Genomic DNA, 18,709 nt, shown 5'->3' on the forward strand with positions numbered 1-18,709 from the left:
GTGAAGGTGCAGAGGGTCTGAGGAGGACGTGTGAAGGGAAAGGCTCTTGTGGAAAAAGAAGTGCACGCTTTAACGTAAATAAAAGCCCACTTAAGTCCAAAATATACACTTTTACAGTCACCTTTATTTATTTAGCGCTTTTAACAACAAAGAGCTTAAACGCATCGAATTGGAGAAGAGGAATGTATAATGACAAGATTAAAAACTCTTAAAACTATATAGAATATTATATCTAAAATTATAGAATTCATTGTCGAGCTCAGATTAGTTTATATAGCATCTGCGCAATCAAACGGACAATAATCACTTGAAATGAAGTCAAATCAAGCTTTACATTACGTTTTGAGTCGTCGTTTTAAAGAAGAAGTGCATTTATTTCGCCGTGTTGACTAACATACTGAAGCACACGCGAAGTACTTGATTTAATGGGTTTCATTTATTTTGCATTAATTCGTCATTAAAAACACGTGACCAACAGAAATGACATTAAAACGTATTTTAGTTTATCGTATCGTTTGACGATGTGTGTGAGTTTAAGCGGGTCAAAAAAAAGCGTTTTTGAGTTCAGCTTATTGCATTTATTCTAAATGTTACCCACAATGCTCTAAAAGCGTTAAATTCGACACTCAATTTAGCCGATCCTCTTTTTAGAAGTGCGCTTCTTTTTCACAAAGCGGCGTGATGCGCGACGGGTGACGGTGTTTTTGTGTGGAAACGAGTCCGTGCCTGCCTTCGGAGGGACGCCGAGACAGAAACCTTTTACGTACTTTTAATAGTTGCTTATGAGAAACCAGTGAAATTGTGAGAGTCTGGTGGTGCTTTGAATTCTTCTCTTATCGCGTACGTTTCCGCAGGTCTTTTTTAAAGAGTAAAAGCTTCTCGTTACAGTGCGATCATGTGAGTGGAACGGTTCCTGCGGGGTTGTAACGGTGGAGCCTGTAGCTTATTTCTCTCGTAGCACTTTCTGTTATACGCTAGTTTATCTTCAGATAGCGCTGAATCACACGCTTGACATGTAGCTGCTTGGTTTAGTGTCCTTTCGGTGTAGTAACACGGGGTCCTTTCTTTTTGTGCTATTTTCTTCATCAGCTGTGGGCGGTACGGAGGTCGGACAGACTTTATTAGCGCGCTTTCCTTTCTACGAGTACGACACGTTATTGTTGCATCTATTGCTCATTCTCATCAGACCTCTTGAATCCCAGAACATGCGAAGCAATAAGACCCCAGATTTTAACTTCTAGAAATCTGCACCGTGCATGACAGCGTAAAGCGTTCAGATCGTATAAAATAATACGCCATTGACCGGAAAATTGACGAATGCATGGCCTTGTTAGAAAATCCAGTTTTTGAGAGGCGTAGCTTCTTTGAAATAAGTTCTAGATTACAAGTACGAGTAGGACCGTGTAAGTTCATTGTGTGTTCTCGTTTTTAAAGATGATTTAAATAATTCACCTCTATGAACTGGTGGAAAATGCCAAAAACGGTGGTTGCATTAATTTACGAACTGATGGTTTTGGGGCAATAATGGTTAATTATTTATAGTCTCTTTTTTTTCTTCTTCTTCTTCTTTTCGGGAAACGAGAAGTGTGTAAATATCTGAAGGGTCTTTCAGGACAGTGATAACGTTGATCGGTGGGTTTTTTTAGTTAAAAGGTCACATCTGAAAGGGTTCCCTGTGCCTGAATGACCCCTGAGAACAATCGTACTCTCATTGATAGCCTCTTCACATGTATTTACAGTCGATTTCCCAATGGCTCTGTGCATTCAGTATTGCCGTAAAAAAGGACATCTTCAACGCTCAAAGAAGCTGAGGACTTATACTATCTATTTTAACAGCTGTTATTCATATTAATATTATTTTTGCCCTGCTTTTCAATGGGAAAGGCAGAGTACAAATGTATTCATGCTATATAAAAGCACATGTGTCTGGCCGAGCTTGGTAGCACTTCGGCCCAGATGATGCCAGGTGGGTCACGTACAGATAGCCCGATGTCCTCTTAACGTCTTCTGATAACCCTTTATGTTTCTATGAATCTTAGTCTTACAAGAAAAAGACTCTCTGAATAACACTGTCAAACTAAAAATGGGGGGATTGCATTGAATGTGTTTCAATTGCACAGATTTTATTGTGCCATGAAGGACCAGGGCATCCTGTTGAAGCAGGGAGAGGAGAGGTCCAATTATTGTTATTAATATTATTATTATGGTTATGATTTTGTTTTGTTTTTGCTTATTTGGGAATAATCTGGGAGAGATGTTGCCCTGGAACACGATTACACTCGTAAAGATTTATGAACCTAAAGTAACACGGAAACTAAAGAGACGTGACATTAATGTGCAGTAGATGGGGTTTCTCAAGATGCAGTAAGAAGCTCTATAAGCTGATATGAATAGAACATTCAGAAACCAGGTGAGGCTGTTTGCCAGACTCATCATTTGCAAGGTTTTTTTTTTTTTTTTTTTTTTTTGTCGGTTTGTTTTCCTTTATTTTGAGTTTTTCCATGAAAATTGAATTTCATCGTTTTTGTTTTGTTTGTTTTTTTTGGTTTGAATGAGGTGTTTATTGTGGTTAATTGTTAACTATGATGTGATTATTAAACATTAAAATAAAATAAAGTGTTTAAAACTAGTTGTTGGCTTTGGTCTTCACGCGTTCGAGCAAATGTTTCTTGTCTCCAGGATCATAAGTATTTATATGCTTCACACACACACACACACACACACACACACACACACACAAAATAATAATAATAAAGGCAATTAAACAAATAAAAATTGATTTTATTTTCAATATATTTTAGAAACTTATATTAACTAATAATTTAGCTTTTTTATTATTCTTAGAACAACCTTAAAAACTGCACTTGTGTGACCTGTGGGAAAACTTGTAAAGACAGCATATTTTTAATTAGTTTATTACTCAAAGCAATAAACGTAGTCAAAAGTGTCAAAAAGAAAGGGGAAACTATGAAAAAGTAAGCATTTATACGCTGGTTAATTTCCTGTTGTTGTTGTTTTTTTTTAATGTAGATCATATTTTCACATTATTTTCATTGTAGGATAACTAACTCTACACGTCAACCGTTATGTTTTATTACAATATTTAATAATATAAATATTAGTAATTCTCCGTCAGCGGATCACGTGACGTCAGACATAAACTCCCGCCGTCTGCGCGAGGCCTTAGTCTTCGCCGGGAAGTTTCTCAAAGCGAAGTAATTTTCTTAGATTTAGATTAATTTCGGCGATATAACCTTCAAGGAGTAATATTTGTGTTAATATACAATTATTACTATTATTATTTTTTGAGGTTTGAGGGTTTTTTTCCACCAGAAAATACAGCGGACAAAATTGTCGAATGTGCCAACGGTATGTAAACGCGTTTTAGATCTTAAGCTTGTATCTTTTAAATTAATTCGATTAAGTGATTAAAGTGCTTAATTGCGTGTTATTGTTGCTAACAGTGCCTCACATGAGGTGACAAACTCGGAAGGTATTTAATAACGGCAAGGATGTGTATTTTACCGAAATAAACTAGTGCGTTAAATGAAAGACGTTTAATCAGATAACATTTATTCTGTATACAGTATTAAACCCAATATATTTGCTGAATCTGTAGGTGATTTTAAGTCAAAATGGGGAAAGAACAGTAGTTTTTCAGAGCCACAGAAAAGCATTTTTGGATCCATCATCGACTGAAAGGTAAAGCATGTACGAAAGCAGTATTGGACGATTATTTTTTTATATTTTATTAATCCAGTCGTGAAAACTTGAATATGTAAATGATGTTTCGTCAAGTGTAAAAAAAAAGTGCCAAGATTTTCCTTCAAGGTGGCGGGAAAAAACACAACCTATGAACCGGTTCTTTTAAATGAGTCCTCGATTCAGAGTCACTTAGTATGTGAATCGCTGAATTATGTCTTTTTTTCTGGTGTGTCTGTTCATATTATTCATGTTGTTCATATATTATTATCACTATTATTTTAGAACATGAAGGCGGACATTTTAAGGGGCGCTTTATGATACAGTGGCAAGACCATAACTACTAAATATTTGCACAATATAGTGGTATTTAGTGACTGGAGCATGCTCAGAATAAATAGTGGCATGGACATCTTGGATCACGCTGCAGAGTGGAATAGGGTAAGTGTTTAATGAATTTGTCCTGATTTTGTGAACCATACATCAGCTAAGTAATGTAGTGCAATCAGTTATAAAAAAAATAAAAATAATAAAAACTGTAAAGATCATGTTCCATGAAGACAGTTCCTACCATAAATATGTCAAAACAATATGCATTGCTTATTCTGAAAACTGAGCCATTTTCTCAGTATTTAGATTGTTTACATCCAGTTTTGTATCTTAGCCAAATATTTAAACAAAACCATACTTAAATGTGGTCAATGGAAAACCATTCTGAGGATGTACTGTATAAATCTTAATTTAAAAACATGTATCCTGGTCCAGGGTCACGTTATTAATACTATATGGACAAAAGTAATGGGACACCTCCTCTAATAAACGTGTTTGACTACTGTAGTAATTATACAAATCATAAAATTTAAGCATATAATGTTATTCTAGGGAATTGTGTGCTTCTAACTTTATAGCAACAGTTTAGACAGGACCCTTTTCTATTCTATAACCTCTGTATATAAGGTTCAAACACCTCTGGTTTGACCTGAAATGCAAACCTTGAGCCAGAAACTCATCACCAAACACCAATTTTGACTTGTATGCAATATGGGTTTTCTTTAGAACAGAAAAGGGCACTTCAAAAACTGCTAGCAGAGATAGAAACATCATTTGTGTGTTTAAAACTTGTATTTCTGTCCCTGTTGCAACAGTTACCCATATGTACGAGACTTGGTGGTTGGTGATAAGTTTTTGATTCAAGGTCTACGTTCTGCAGACCAGTTCTTCCACACTGACTGAATCAATCATTTATTTTAGAACCTTGCCTTATACACCGAGACATTGTCATGTTAGAATAGAAAAGGGTTCTGCCCAGACCGTTTCAAAAAAATTGGAAGCACACCATTCCATAGAAAATACTTAAACATTAAGATTTGTATTCATAGGAATTATTTAAATAGTAAAACCTGTTCATTAGAAGGGGGTGTCCCAATACTTTTGTCCATATAGTGTACTCACAGACTTGTTGTTTTTTAATAACGCTTGCTTAAAATACATGGTGAGGCAGAATGATAATACAGAAATGGATAACAAAGCCACAGACGTAAGAATTCAGAGTTGCACTTTTTATTGCTTTATCAGTGCATGAATGTGGTTTTACTGCAAACAAAAGATTTGCAGTGGAGGATTACTCTTCATCGTGTCCTTTCTGTAATGAGAGCAAACAGAATGTAAGTATCATAGTAGTGTACTATATCAGATTTTTTCAATTGCAAATAAATAAATTACCTTTGATCCTGAATCGCGGCTCTTGGCTCTCATCTTGTTGACCTGAGATTCAGCGATATCAGCCCTCTCCTCGGCCTCATCCAGCTCATGCTGAAGCTTGCGGAATTTGCCCAGGTTAGAGTTGGCCTGTTCCTCCTGAAAATGCAATAACAAGAACATGTTGTTAAAAATAATGCAGAAAAAGCAATATGTCAATATCATAGCGGCATCGTTTACTTACAGCCTCCTCAGCGGATCTCTTGTAGGACTTGACCTTCAGCTGGAGCTTGTCCACCAGATCCTGAAGACGTGCCAGATTCTTACGGTCCTCCTCAGTCTGTAACCAAAGGATACAAAGTGACTCAATCGTCTCTCTGTTTGGTATTAAAAATATTTATTTGTGTGACAAAGAAAGTGACCTGGTAGGTGAGCTCCTTGATGCGTCTCTCATATTTACGGATTCCTTTCACAGACTCGCTCGCCTTTCTCTGCTCCAGCTCCACCTCATTTTCCAGCTCTCTGACCTAACCAAACCAAGAATTATTTTAAATTCACATGCTCGATATTGAATTTAAAATCGCTATTAACATTAAGAACTGAGTTTGAGGAACTAACCCTTGATTCCAGTTTCTGGACCTGCTTCTTGCCTCCCTTCATGGCGATCTGCTCAGCTTCATCAAGGCGGTGCTGCAGGTCTTTGATGGTCTGCTCCATGTTCTTCTTCATGCGCTCCAGATGAGCACTGGTGTCCTGCTCCTTCTTCAGCTCCTCTGCCATCATGGCAGCATCAGTGATGGCCTTCTTGGCTTTTTCCTCAGCATTCCTGCACTCCTGCACTGCCTCCTCAACCTCAGTCTGAAGCTGAGTATTATCTCCCTCCAGCTTCTTCTTCTGATTCAGCAGACTGGTGTTCTGAATGAAAATAGTTTATTCCCATTTAATATCACCGATGTCAAAGTTCACAAGTAATGATAATTCTATAAATTGAGCGTATTTTTTAAATGCGTTACCTGAGAATGCAGGAGCTGAACTCTCTCGCTGACGTCCAGCAGTTCCTGCTCAGCCAGCTTCCTTCCTCTCTCAGTCTGTTCCACCAGGGATCTCAGCTCATCCAGTTCAGCTTGCAGAAGATTGTTGCGTCTATCCACAATGGCTATGTTCTCTTTGAGATCATCATTACCACGCAGTGCATCATCTAACTGCATTTGGGCATCCTGTGAAGCAGAAGTTTTATAAATGAATAGGCTGAAGAACAATATTGTATTTCACTGTAGAGTCTTTTTCACTGTAGTAAAAAATTCATCATACTTTGAGATGTCCATGAAGACCCTTGAGCTGCTTCTGGGCTTCTGATGCCTGTCTGTTAGCCTGGCTGAGCTGAATCTCCATCTCATTGAGGTCTCCCTCCATCTTCTTCTTCAGTCTGAGAGCTTCATTCCTGCTGCGAGTCTCTGATTCTAGTGAGCTCTGAAGGGTATCAACCACTCTCTGCTGGTTCCTCTTGGCTTGCTCCATCTCTTCATCTTTCTCAGTCAGTTTACGTTCAATATCAGCCTTTACTTGACTGAACTCTAGTTGAGCTCTCAAGATCTTTCCTTCCTCGTGTTCTAGTGAGCCCTTTCAAATGTGAAACAGTTTTTAAGTTTGTTGTCCAAAATCAGTCTTATGTGAACAAACAGGAAATGATCATTTAAGCTTACCTCAGCCTCCTCCAAGGCTGTCTGGATCTCTGCTTTCTCCTGGTCCAGCTGCTTTCTAATTTTCTCCAACTCATGGATGTTTTTTCCTGACTCTCCAAGTTGCTCAGTGAGGTCAGAGATTTCCTCTGTTATGACAGAAAAATAACCGTTAAACAAAATAATGCTGTAGATATCATCTGTTAATTCTGCAGGTAACCAACATTTTATTACCTTGGAGGTTCTTGTTTTCTCTCTTCATGGTCTCAAGATGATCCAGGACCTCTTCATAAGAGTTTTTCAGTTTAAAGAGTTCAGTGCTCAGAGATCTAGACTCTTTCTGGGCACTATCTAGTTCAGTCTGAGACTCTTCAAATTTCTGCTTCCACTCAGCCAAGACCTATTAGGTGTTAATTTAGGTGTTTATTTAATTATTAATAAAATTATAAAAGTCAGAAGTAATAAATTTACAAATTTAGTAATAATTTGATGTATTACCTTGTCAAAGTTTCTTTGCTTCTTGTCCAGAGCAGCAGCAGCAGCGTTGGATCTCTCCACATCCACCATAAGATCTTCAATCTCATTCTGCAGCCTGTGTTTAGTCTTCTCTAGTGAGGAGCATTTAGCATTGACAGCTTCCACAGCTTCCTCTGCTTCTTGAAGACGCTGAGCCAGTTTTTTCCTAATTGTGTCAGTGAGGAGATTTTAAGTATTAAGACATAATGATGAAAAAGTAATCATAAAACCAAATAGTACATTTCATATTACTTACTTAGCTTCCTCCAGCTCCTCTGTCCTCTGGATGGCATCAGTTTCATATTTTGTTCTCCACTGAGCCACCTCAGAGTTCGCCTTGGACAGACTCCTCTGTAGCTCAGCTTTGGCTTCTTGCTCTTCTTCAAACTGCTCTCTCAGCAGGTCGGAGTCGTGACGAGCAGATTGAACTGCATGGGCGAGAGCATTCTTAGCCTGAAAGAAAAAAAAATCTCAGTTGCTTGGATGTGGTTTCAGCTGTATTACTTTGTAACAAAAATTATTCAACTTTTGAAAGAACATAATGATCAACCTTGATTTCCTCCTCTAGTTGTCTCTTGAGGTCTTCAATCTGCTGGGTGTAGGACTGCTTGCCTCTTGTTAGCTGAGAGACCAAGGAGTCTTTCTCCTCCAGCTGTCTAGACAGTTCACCTGAAATTGCAAAAAAAAAGTGTTTTTTTGTAGTTATGACTTTTTTTTTTTAACTGAAAGTTGTCATTAAATTTGCTATGTTTTGTAATCTTACCATTCTCAGTTTGCAGCTTGGCTTTCTGCATGGTGAAATCATTGATAGTGCGCTGGCCTTCCTCAGACTTGGTTCTGTACTCACTCATCTGGTCTTCCAACGTTCTGCACATTTTCTCCAGATTGCTCTAATAAATTAGATTTTAAAAAGTGAGTGATATTGATTACATTTGCATCTTGCGTAATCTGTTTTATTTGTTGCCACTAACCTTTGACTTGACAAGCTGCTCCATGTTGGAGGCCACATCATCAAGCTCTAACTTCAGTTCGCTCTTCTCCTTCTCCAGCTTCTGCTTGACTCTCTGAAGGTTGTCAATCTGCTCTCCCAGATCAGACACACTGTCGGCGTGTTTCTTCCTCAGTGTAGCAGCAGTAGCTTCATGTTGCAGAGTGGCCTCCTCAAGATCTCTGCGGAGTTTCTGGAACTCAGCTTCACGTTTCTTGTTCATCTCAATCTGGGCCGCAGTGGCTCCACCAGCCTCCTCCAATCTCTCACTGATCTCCTCCAGTTCTCTGGACAGATCAGCCCTCTGTTTTTCAACTTTGGCACGAGCGGCTCTCTCAGCCTCCAGCTCTTCTTCAAGCTCTTCAATACGAGCCTGGAAATTGAGAATAAGTAATGTTTTAATAAGTCAATGATCCTTTTTATATGATTCATCCTTGTTTCATCTAAACAAACCTGCAACTCCTTCAGTTTCTTCTGGAGCTGGGCACCAAGGGCTTGCTCATCCTCAATTTTGCTGTTGAGCTGTCCAATTTCAAAGTCCTTCCTTTAAGATGATATCAAAATGTTTGATAAGTTATTATAATTATTAAAAATAATTATAATTAAGTAAAAAAATTATTATTCTTATTTTAATTGTTTGAAATGTTCTTACTTTTTCAGCTTCTCCTCTAGTTGCTGTTTATCATTTTCCAAGTCCATAATACTTTCCTGGGTCAATTTTAAATCACCCTCCAGCTTTCTTTTTGCTCTTTCAAGATCCATGCGCAGCTTCTTTTCTTGCTCCAAGGATCCCTCAAGCTTATTATAAAAAATATCATTCATTTACATTGTCTTGTAAAACATAACAAATATCATACTTAAGGTGTTTAGAGTGAGATTTTGTTGTACTCACATCATCCACTTGTTGCTCCAGCTTGGCTTTGGCTTTAGTGAGTGTGTTGACTTTGTCTTCCTCACTCTGGAGATCATCCAGTGTTTGCTGATGGGCCTCCTGCAGAGCTTTCTTCTCCTTGGTCAGCTTAGCAATGATTTCATCAAGTGCTGACATTTCTTCTGTGAGATTTTTAACCTAAGCAAAAGAGCTTTAGATCAGTAAACACTCAAAATTGTTGAAAAAACTATAAAAGGTAACCACTAACCTTGTTCTCAGTGGCATGTTTCTCTTTCTCTACTTTGGCCAGAGTGAGCTCAAGATCATCAATGTCCTTCTTGAGTTCAGAGCATTCATCCTCCAGCTTTCGTTTCTTTGCAACCAACTCTGCATTCATTTCCTCTTCATCCTCCAGTCTCTCAGTCAGCTCTTTGACTTTGGCTTCAAGCTGGATCTTGCTCTTGATCAGACCCTCACATCTCTCCTCAGCATCTGTTAGATTGTCTTGCTCCTATCAGAGCGAGAAAAAAACTGAATTTATAGAATTTATCAATTTTGGGGGAGAAAATAAAAGTGAAAAAACCTTGTGTTTCCATGTTGACTTACAGACTGCACAGCAAGCTGGAGGTCATTCTTTTCTTGAAGAAGAGAAACCATCTTTTCCTCAAGTTCCTTTTTGCGGGCTTCAGATTTTGCATAAGCTTCCTTCAGCTTGGTGAATTCTTCCTTCATGTTGGCCATTTCCTTCTCCGTCTCAGCTGATTTCAGCAAAGGCTTGATCTTGAAGTAGAGTTTCATCCAGGGCCAGTTCTTGACACCCATGAAAGCACGTACATTCCACTGGATCACCAACAAAGAATCTCTGTAAAGAAATTCAGTGTATATTAACATAGACAAAAGTAGTGGATGTCTTCTTCTAATAGATAAAAAGAAGACATTACAGTTATACTAACCTGCGCTCAACAATCTTCTGGAACTCAATTCTTGAGAGAATACCACGAGCTCCTGCTTGAATACCAGTAATGATAAGAGCAAGACGGTCATCTCTCATCTCTTCAAGGGTACCCAGGAGACCAGCCTTGAAGAACACCTTTACAAAATATGACAATATTTATTTACTATTTTTTATTTACACTTTCTGCATTATGATCATTTAAATTGGCTTTTTGAAGAGAAATTATGCTAGAATATTTTATACCTTAGTATGTCCTAACTTGTACTGGCTGTGGTCAAGGTCCAGTGAGCCCAGCAGTTTCTCAGCAGCTTTCTTGTTGTCAATGAACTGACCCTCAGGGATAGCAGATGGGTTCAGAATACGGTATCTAACAAGAAGTACAAAAGTAACAAAAGTTTTACCCCCTGTGCACTGAAATGTTTATTTCAGTCTTTATTTTAGCGTCTCTTTTAAGTTTTTCACCTCTGCTTGAAATCTCCATACAGGATCCTGTTGGGGAAGCCCTTTCTGCAGATTCTGATGCCCTCCAGCACACCGTTACAGCGCAGCTGGTGCATGACCAGAGGATTCTCCATCGCCCCTGGAGTCTTAGTCTCATTTGGAATCAGGCAACGCACAAAATGAGGGTGAGTTGACCGCAAGTTGGTCATCAGCTTGTTCAAGTTCTCCTGTGAAAAACAAAACCATAACATTGTAAGGTATGCAGTTTTTTACTTTTTGTTTTGATCTTTTTTTTTTTTTATAATCCTTACCCTATGAAGGGCTGACACGGTCTGGAAAGACGAACCCTTCTTTTTTCCACCTCCTTTACCTCCCTTGGCATCTTGGGCTGAAACCAACAGAAAATGTAAGTAAACATTTTTTTTTTATCACATTACAGTTCAAACCCAGAAAAAAAGAAAACTGAATTCGCTTTACTGAAGATCAGTACACACCTGAGTCAGCCCCAGCATATCCAGCAAACAGTACCGACAACAGCTTCACAGTAGACTTTTGGAAGAGTCCAACCACAGTCTCGTTAAGAGGGTCCTTGTTCTTCACCAGCCAGTTTGAAATGTTGTAGTCCACAGTACCAGCGTAGTGAACCAGGGAGAAATGGGCTTCTGGTTTACCCTTGACAATCCTGGGCTTCTGGAAAGTAGGATTCTTACCCAAGTGGTTGTCATAAAGCTTAGATTTGAATGTTGCGTCAGTGGCTTTGGGGAACATGCACTCCTCCTCAAGGATGGACATGATACCCATGGGCTATAGGAAACAAAGTGTAATGGAAAAAATATGGTAAATATGAAAACACAAGAACATACAAAACAAATGTTTTAAATGAAACTATAATAATATTCCTGCACATAAACCCACCTTCTCAATTAACTCAATACAAGCCGCTAAGTCCATGCCAAAGTCAATGAACTCCCACTCAATACCCTCCTTCTTGTATTCCTCTTGCTCCAGCACAAACATGTGGTGGTTGAAGAACTGCTGCAACTTCTCATTAGTGAAGTTGATGCACAGCTGCTCGAAGGTGTTGAACTGCAGGTGGAATATGTTTTATAATCACATTGGTGAAATGGGATGCTTGTTTTATTTGTTTTAATATTACAAAAATGTAATGATGCAATCTTACATCAAAGATCTCAAACCCAGCAATGTCCAGCACACCAATGAAGTACTGACGAGGCTGTTTGGTGTCCAGGGATTGGTTGATTCTCACAACCATCCACAAGAACATCTTCTCGTACACTGATTTTGCCAAAGCACCAATAGAATAGTACACCTAAAAGGAGTAGAATAAAATGTAAAAATTGTTGTAACGTGATTTACAAACTTTATACAAAGTTTCTTTACCTGCTGGACGTTCTGTCCCTTGGTGACCCACTCATTTCCTACTTTAACTCTTGGGTGACACAAACCCTTGATGAGATCAGCAGAGTTCAGGCCCATCAGATAAGCAACTTTGTCAGCATCTTGTAAAGAAAAATAATATATATATATATAAATATATTTATACTACTTTAATTTAAGTTTATAACCATTTATCAAAATGTCACCAGTGGCAGTGTGGTAATGACTGCACAACATCACTGACCCTCAGTCCCATGCTGCAGAGAGCAAGTATATTTTTGTGTGCATTTATGTATATAGTGTATATTTATCCTGTCTCTTTCTCTTAATACTGACCCTCAGTCCCATCAGCCTCTGCCTGTTCCTCTCGTTGCTTCTGCTTGAACTTCATGTTGCCATAGTGCATGATGGCCCCGGTCAGCTTGTAGATTCCTGATTTTTCATCTTGAGTGAAGCCCAACACATCAAACGCATCCTGCCAATTGAAAGCAGCACGACAAAGCAATAATGTAAGTCTACTTTTATTATCCCTTTTGTGGCACCTCACTACAGTTCTAATTCATGTATATTTTGCTTCACATAGAGATACGTTACTAACATCAGTGGCAGTCAGCTCTTCAGCATCATCAATGGATGCCACTTGTGTCTCTCCTTGGGAGATGTATGCATAGTCATAGGGGTTGTTGGTGATGAGCAGCATCTCTAAAGAGAAATGGGAACATAGATCAGAAAATACTCTTTTAATTAGAAACCGCAATGCAATAGACTTGACGGGTAATTTTACCCAGCAGTTCTGGTTTTCTCTGGGAGAGGATCTGGTAGAAGATGTGGTAGTCTCTCTCAGCCTTGAGCTGATAAGTGACACGAGACTTCTCCAGCAGATCTAAATTAGCAAAATGTACAAAATTATTGCTGCGTCAATGTGTGTGTATATATATATATATATAAATTTGTGTGTACTATAGTCTTCCAGTCATAACTGTGATAATATAAAGCATACTCACAAGTTTCAATATCTGCAGAAGCCAGTTTCCCACTCACACCAAAGTGAATTCGTATGAATTTACCCTGTTCAAAATAAATAATTCATATTTACTTCTTTTTATATTATATACATTATACACTAATGCCTTCCTCACTACGAGAGAGGACTTACAAATCGAGAGGAGTTGTCATTTCTGATGGTCTTGGCATTACCAAAGGCCTCCAGGGCAGGGTTAGCCTGGATGATCTGATCCTCTAGAGTACCCTATAAACAAACAATTTCATTTTCACAACCTTCAAATAAACAAAATAACATTTTGAAATCAAGCGATATTCATAGTTTTATTTTAGTACAGTAGTACAGTTTTGTAGCTATATTGACCTTTTTCTCAGAAGCTGCATCTTTTTTCCCTGTTACAGCTGCAATGCTGGCAAAGTACTGGATGACTCTTTTGGTGTTCACAGTCTTTCCAGCACCGGATTCTCCTCTGTGGATTAAAACAGTAGACGTTTTTATCTTTTAAACACATTTAATCTCCCAAAAAAATTAGGATGAAATAACTTACGTGATCAGGACGGACTGGTTCTCCCTGTCTGTGGGGTGAAATACACACAGAAGATTGTTATGAGTAATATTTAACAAGATAAATTGTTAATAAATTGAAAAAAGTTGAACAGCTGTGAAATGCATTCCTAACCTGACAGCATGTACTGGTAAGCATTGTCAGAGATTGAGAAGATGTGAGGAGGAGCTTCTGTCCTCTTCTTTCCTCTGTAGGCTTTGACCACAGAGGCGTCATACACTGGCAGCCACTTGTAGGGGTTGACAGTGACACAGAACAGCCCTGAATAGGTCTGTAATGTGGCAGATGAATCAGTTCAGTACAACTATACAAGCAAATGATTGCAGTAGATTCGTTGAGACTCTCGTTCATCACTCACGTAGATCATCCAGGCTGCGTAACGCTCTTTGAGGTTATACAACACAGCCGGCTCGTGCAGGAAGGTGAACATCGCCATGTCCTCAATTTTATCGAACTTTGGGGGGTTCTGAGGATGAATATCACCCTCCTTGAAAGTCAAGGTCTGTTGAAATAGAAATTATAACTTTACACAAGTCTTTCATTTTAATAATTGAATTGTCTTCATAGTTTAGTTTTTGAAAGCTGCACTGTAAAAAACAAACAATGCTTTCTTTTAGATTATCCACACTAAAACTTAAAATTGTTACATTTGTAAGCTTTTTCTGAAGAAACTGTGAGTGGTGCCAGATTTCGTAACTATTGTGAAATCCTGATAAAGCATCCTTACCTTTCCAGATTCAGTGTTGACAGTGACCTTGTCACCATCTCTACTGGTGATGGAGGCTTTGACGTACTCAATCTCAGGATCAGGCACAAAGCATTCCTTCTTCATGTCGAAGGGCCGAGTCTGGGCCTCCAGACGCTCCTTGTCTGACTTCCGTAAGAACGAAGCAGCAGACCCAAACTCTGCCATGACGGCGTCAGACATGTTGAAACCTGGAAACAAACAGCCTTATAAATATAACATCCTTCTTTGACAAAAACGTAGCACAGAAGCACTAACAACACATAACTGGCGTCACAGGTGCAGAAATGATAAACAAATGCATTTCAGTACTGTAGATGCATTTATCAGGAGATGCAAAACTCCTCACCTTCTTTTTTGTCAAACTCTGTTCACTGTAACTGCAGAGCTGGTGTTATTCTAGGGATGAGACCAAAAGCTCATTAGTGTTTGAGAACAATGATGTGATTCTGATCACAAACTTGTGATGGATATTTCTTTTGTGTGAGCTCTGAAAGCAGTGATTGTGAGGATTGTCCAGGAGATCTTCCTTGGTCTTTCTACTCGGAGGCTCTTACCTTGGGTTGTCCTGTGTTTTGTGTCCCTCCAGAGTTGATGCTACCTTTTTAAAGGGAGTCACTTATCCCAAAATGGTGGTACACAGTAGATGCCCCACCCATGTCCCGCTAAATAAATCTTCAAATGATTGAATGGCATAGGATGTTCACCGGCGGGTGATATATATGGTGCGATGTAACAATAGGCTTAATGGAGGAAGGACAAAAGAACACACATGTCGCTTTAAAGACATTTCATCAACACCATCCTAATTAGGAACTCCTTTTACGACGTTGTCTCAGGTCAACAAGAACAACAGTAGTCTATTTCTGACCCCTTCCTCGTAGAGCAGCACACCTCTCGACATCTGAGAAATGTGAACTTGTCGTGGTATGTTACAATTGTTCAGCCTCTCCATTGTTGTTTTTCCCTCAGAAAGACAAGCCTTGCAAAGAACCAATGATATCCAGTTAAATCTTTAATGCATTGGCAGAGATTTCAAAAGTTTGTTCAAGAGTTGACTACTTATTCTCTTTTATAAGACGTGAATCAGTTCCACTTATCTAAAGCCTAAGGCTAATCATAATCACCCTTTTTGTCTAAGTAACACATGCACACTTTTTGAGAGATATCTGGTTTAACTTTTTTTCACACTTTGGAGACGTTCCAATGTCATTGCTTGAGACAGTCATATTAGCTAAGTAAAGAGAAGGTCTAAAACAAAAGGTGACAAATAATTGAAGTCTGTCTATAGATGGAGACAACGAACAACCAACAGCTGGCCTTCGGTGCTGTTTGACCCAACGGCTCAATTGTCACGGCTAGACCTCATCCTCTTCTTGTTGACGTCCCATTGTTGTTCCTCTATCCTTGAGGACAAAGATAACCCTGCTGCATTTTTCTCAGCTTCTTTACAGTCACTGCTGAGGGTCTCAGACAGCTGTAGATGGGGGCCTCTGTAGTGTGAGAGGCTCCAGCAGCTGCTCTTTGTGCTGTGCATGCTGTGGTGTGAATTGTTGCATGTGATGCATCTTTTATTAGGAACATTGGTATCTTTTAACATAAGGATTAGGATCAACAAGTGATCGTTTAACATCTGTATCATAGAACATGCATACTTACGAATTCCATTCATTTCAGTTATTTTAGACCGTTTGTCCTAGAATATCACATTCAAAGCACCCTGCTATGGCATTCGCAGGATTCAGTTGACACTCTAGGCTTTGAAGGTCACAGCATTGGGCACACAAGGTTAGCATCCTCAAAATGTCCTGTTAGCACAAACTCACTATGGAAAGAAAGGATAAATTCTTTCTGTAATTGTGATCAAAATTTAATTTAGATTTAATAATCTGATTTAATTGCAAAATAAAAAAAAAATGTGCTTGTGATTTTAAAATGCAATTTAAACATGCACACACAAAATATATATTTAAAAAAATAATAATAAAAATAAATAAATATATATATATATATATATATATATAATGCTATTAAAATACCATAAAGCACATGATATTATTATTGTGATACTATTTTAATTTTACATGCTACTTTAGTTAAAAATAAATGAGAAAGAAAAATGTTTTTTTATTTTATATTACAACTGTACAATAAATACTAATGCAAATACGAACACTGCCACATAATCAGCTGAAACACAAAGTGTGTATATTTAATTACACAACAGCCTTCATGATTTGGTAATCACTTACTTAATTTAATTTTAAAGGACACGAAGAGTTCATTTGCAAAAGCAATTCTCAAGAAACGTATTTTCATTGTGCATTCTGCAGTTGGGTTATTTTGACTCAAGTTAAAAAGAACAACTTAAGAACAAAAAATGACAGCTAGCTAACACAATAAAACATGAAAATAAAAGTTGAAAGTTAAAAAACGTATCTGTTTTTGCAAATAAACTCTAAATGTTTCTTAAACTGCATAAACTGTGTGCTGTGAAAGTCAAAATGTGGCCTTATGAAGGTATAAATCAATTTAGGTTGTGGACAACATCTCACCATACATCACACATCACACATTAGGTATGTGTACGTTTGTGTACGCCTGTTTGTTTGTTTGTTTTTTTTTTACTAGCCAGTTGGACCCACCCATCACTATGTCCTTGGAGGCTGAGAGATCATTTCTGATTTGCGTCTCAGATTGTTGGGTCAAACAGACGTTTTTGGACGAGATGAAAGTGAAAGCATGGTGCTTACATTAATGATTGTCTCATTAAGGCCCTCGCTCTAGATTAATGAGATCCAGAGAACCTTAACATCAAGTCTCTTTTCCTTCAGCTGCCAGCTCCATCTCTTACTGTGACGAGGTGGAAACATTCCTATCCACACTCTTCCTGAGACGGAGGCGGCTCATTCTCAGCTGTTTAGGCCCCTTTGACGTCTCGGCTCACCATAAGGTCAATGACTTGACCTTTTGTGCATTGTGACCATTGAGCATGCTATTAATGGAGACTGGGGGGTCTGTTTGTTTGATTTACTTTGACAAGTGTCTGACTGAACGTCCCCGTTATTCCTTGGGTTCTTCGTTTGACTTGCTTGTCATTTCTTTGTTATCCTTTGCTCAAGAAAGCTGTATGACGGAAGCAGAGAATACAGGTATTAATGATTGAATGACTCTATCTATCTATCTATCTATCTATCTATCTATCTATCTATCTATCTATCTATCTATCTATCTGTCTATCTAATATCTATCTATCTATCTAATATCTAATTTTATTATAAAGTTCCAGTTGTTAACATCAGTAAATTACATTAGTTATCATTTCAGGATTTACTAATTAATTTCAGCATATACAGCAAATCTTATTTAATGGACCTGCTCTAAAATGGACTAATAATGTGTAGCTGCATTTTTTTTATTTTCTAGCATTAACTAAGTAATTTCATTTATATGTGAACCTGGATCACAAAAGCAGTCTTCAGTAGCACAAATATATTTGTAGCAATAAATAATAGTACATTGTATTAGTCAGAATCATTGATTTTTTTTTTTTTTATGCCAAAGATATTTTGGATATTAAGTTAAGATCTTTTTTATGAAGATATGTTGTAAATTTCTTACTGTAAATATATAAAAACAAATTTTTAATTAGTAATGTACATTGTGAACAACTTCATTTGGACAACTTTAAAGTCTTAAATGTGTGATAAATGTATAACTCTCAATTTAAAATCTTCTAAAATTTTCTACGAGTAAACTTGCTACCGTTATGCAAATTGTCATGACTTTTAACCTCTGCTGTGCAATTTTTATTTTTTTTTCTGCTCACTCCTGTTGCTCCTGGCATTTGACTTGGCCACACACACACTCACCCACACACACACACACACACCCACCCACACACACACACACACACACACACACCCACACACACACACACACACACACACACACACACACACCCACCCACACACACATCACACACACACACACACACACACACACACACATTGTGCTCTCTGCAGAAGACACACTTCTGAAGCACAGACAAAGGTAATGCTTTTTCTTTCTGATTTTAGTTGCTCAATGTTTTATTTGACAGAAAATGTTTTGAAAAGTAACAAATATCATATTTTCTGACTAGTAAA

The 18,709-nt window shown here is 38.0% G+C and overlaps 1 protein-coding gene across 1 annotated transcript; it reads right to left on the reverse strand.

The window, feature by feature from the left end:
- Nucleotides 1–5,248: 5,248 nt before the first annotated feature.
- On the reverse strand, nt 5,249–14,961 carry LOC122329970 (myosin-6-like). Its single transcript, XM_043226709.1, has 38 exons — nt 14,911–14,961; nt 14,544–14,752; nt 14,175–14,318; nt 13,931–14,087; nt 13,799–13,826; nt 13,615–13,720; nt 13,405–13,497; nt 13,253–13,316; nt 13,033–13,131; nt 12,847–12,950; nt 12,585–12,723; nt 12,252–12,370; nt 12,031–12,180; nt 11,766–11,936; nt 11,345–11,654; nt 11,162–11,238; nt 10,872–11,077; nt 10,653–10,776; nt 10,408–10,544; nt 10,061–10,316; nt 9,723–9,965; nt 9,476–9,652; nt 9,236–9,381; nt 9,037–9,127; nt 8,567–8,956; nt 8,359–8,485; nt 8,146–8,264; nt 7,852–8,048; nt 7,578–7,761; nt 7,314–7,479; nt 7,104–7,228; nt 6,712–7,020; nt 6,414–6,617; nt 6,019–6,315; nt 5,823–5,927; nt 5,645–5,740; nt 5,425–5,559; nt 5,249–5,344 (listed from the first exon to the last, which is right to left on the reverse strand). The coding sequence occupies exons 2-38, from the start codon at nt 14,742–14,744 to the stop codon at nt 5,324–5,326; spliced, it is 5,817 nt and encodes a 1,938-aa protein (XP_043082644.1). The 5' UTR covers nt 14,745–14,752; nt 14,911–14,961; the 3' UTR covers nt 5,249–5,323.
- Nucleotides 14,962–18,709: the final 3,748 nt, after the last annotated feature.

Source organism: Puntigrus tetrazona, chromosome 24 (assembly GCF_018831695.1).
Source record: "Puntigrus tetrazona isolate hp1 chromosome 24, ASM1883169v1, whole genome shotgun sequence".
Taxonomy (NCBI): Eukaryota; Metazoa; Chordata; class Actinopteri; order Cypriniformes; family Cyprinidae; genus Puntigrus; species Puntigrus tetrazona.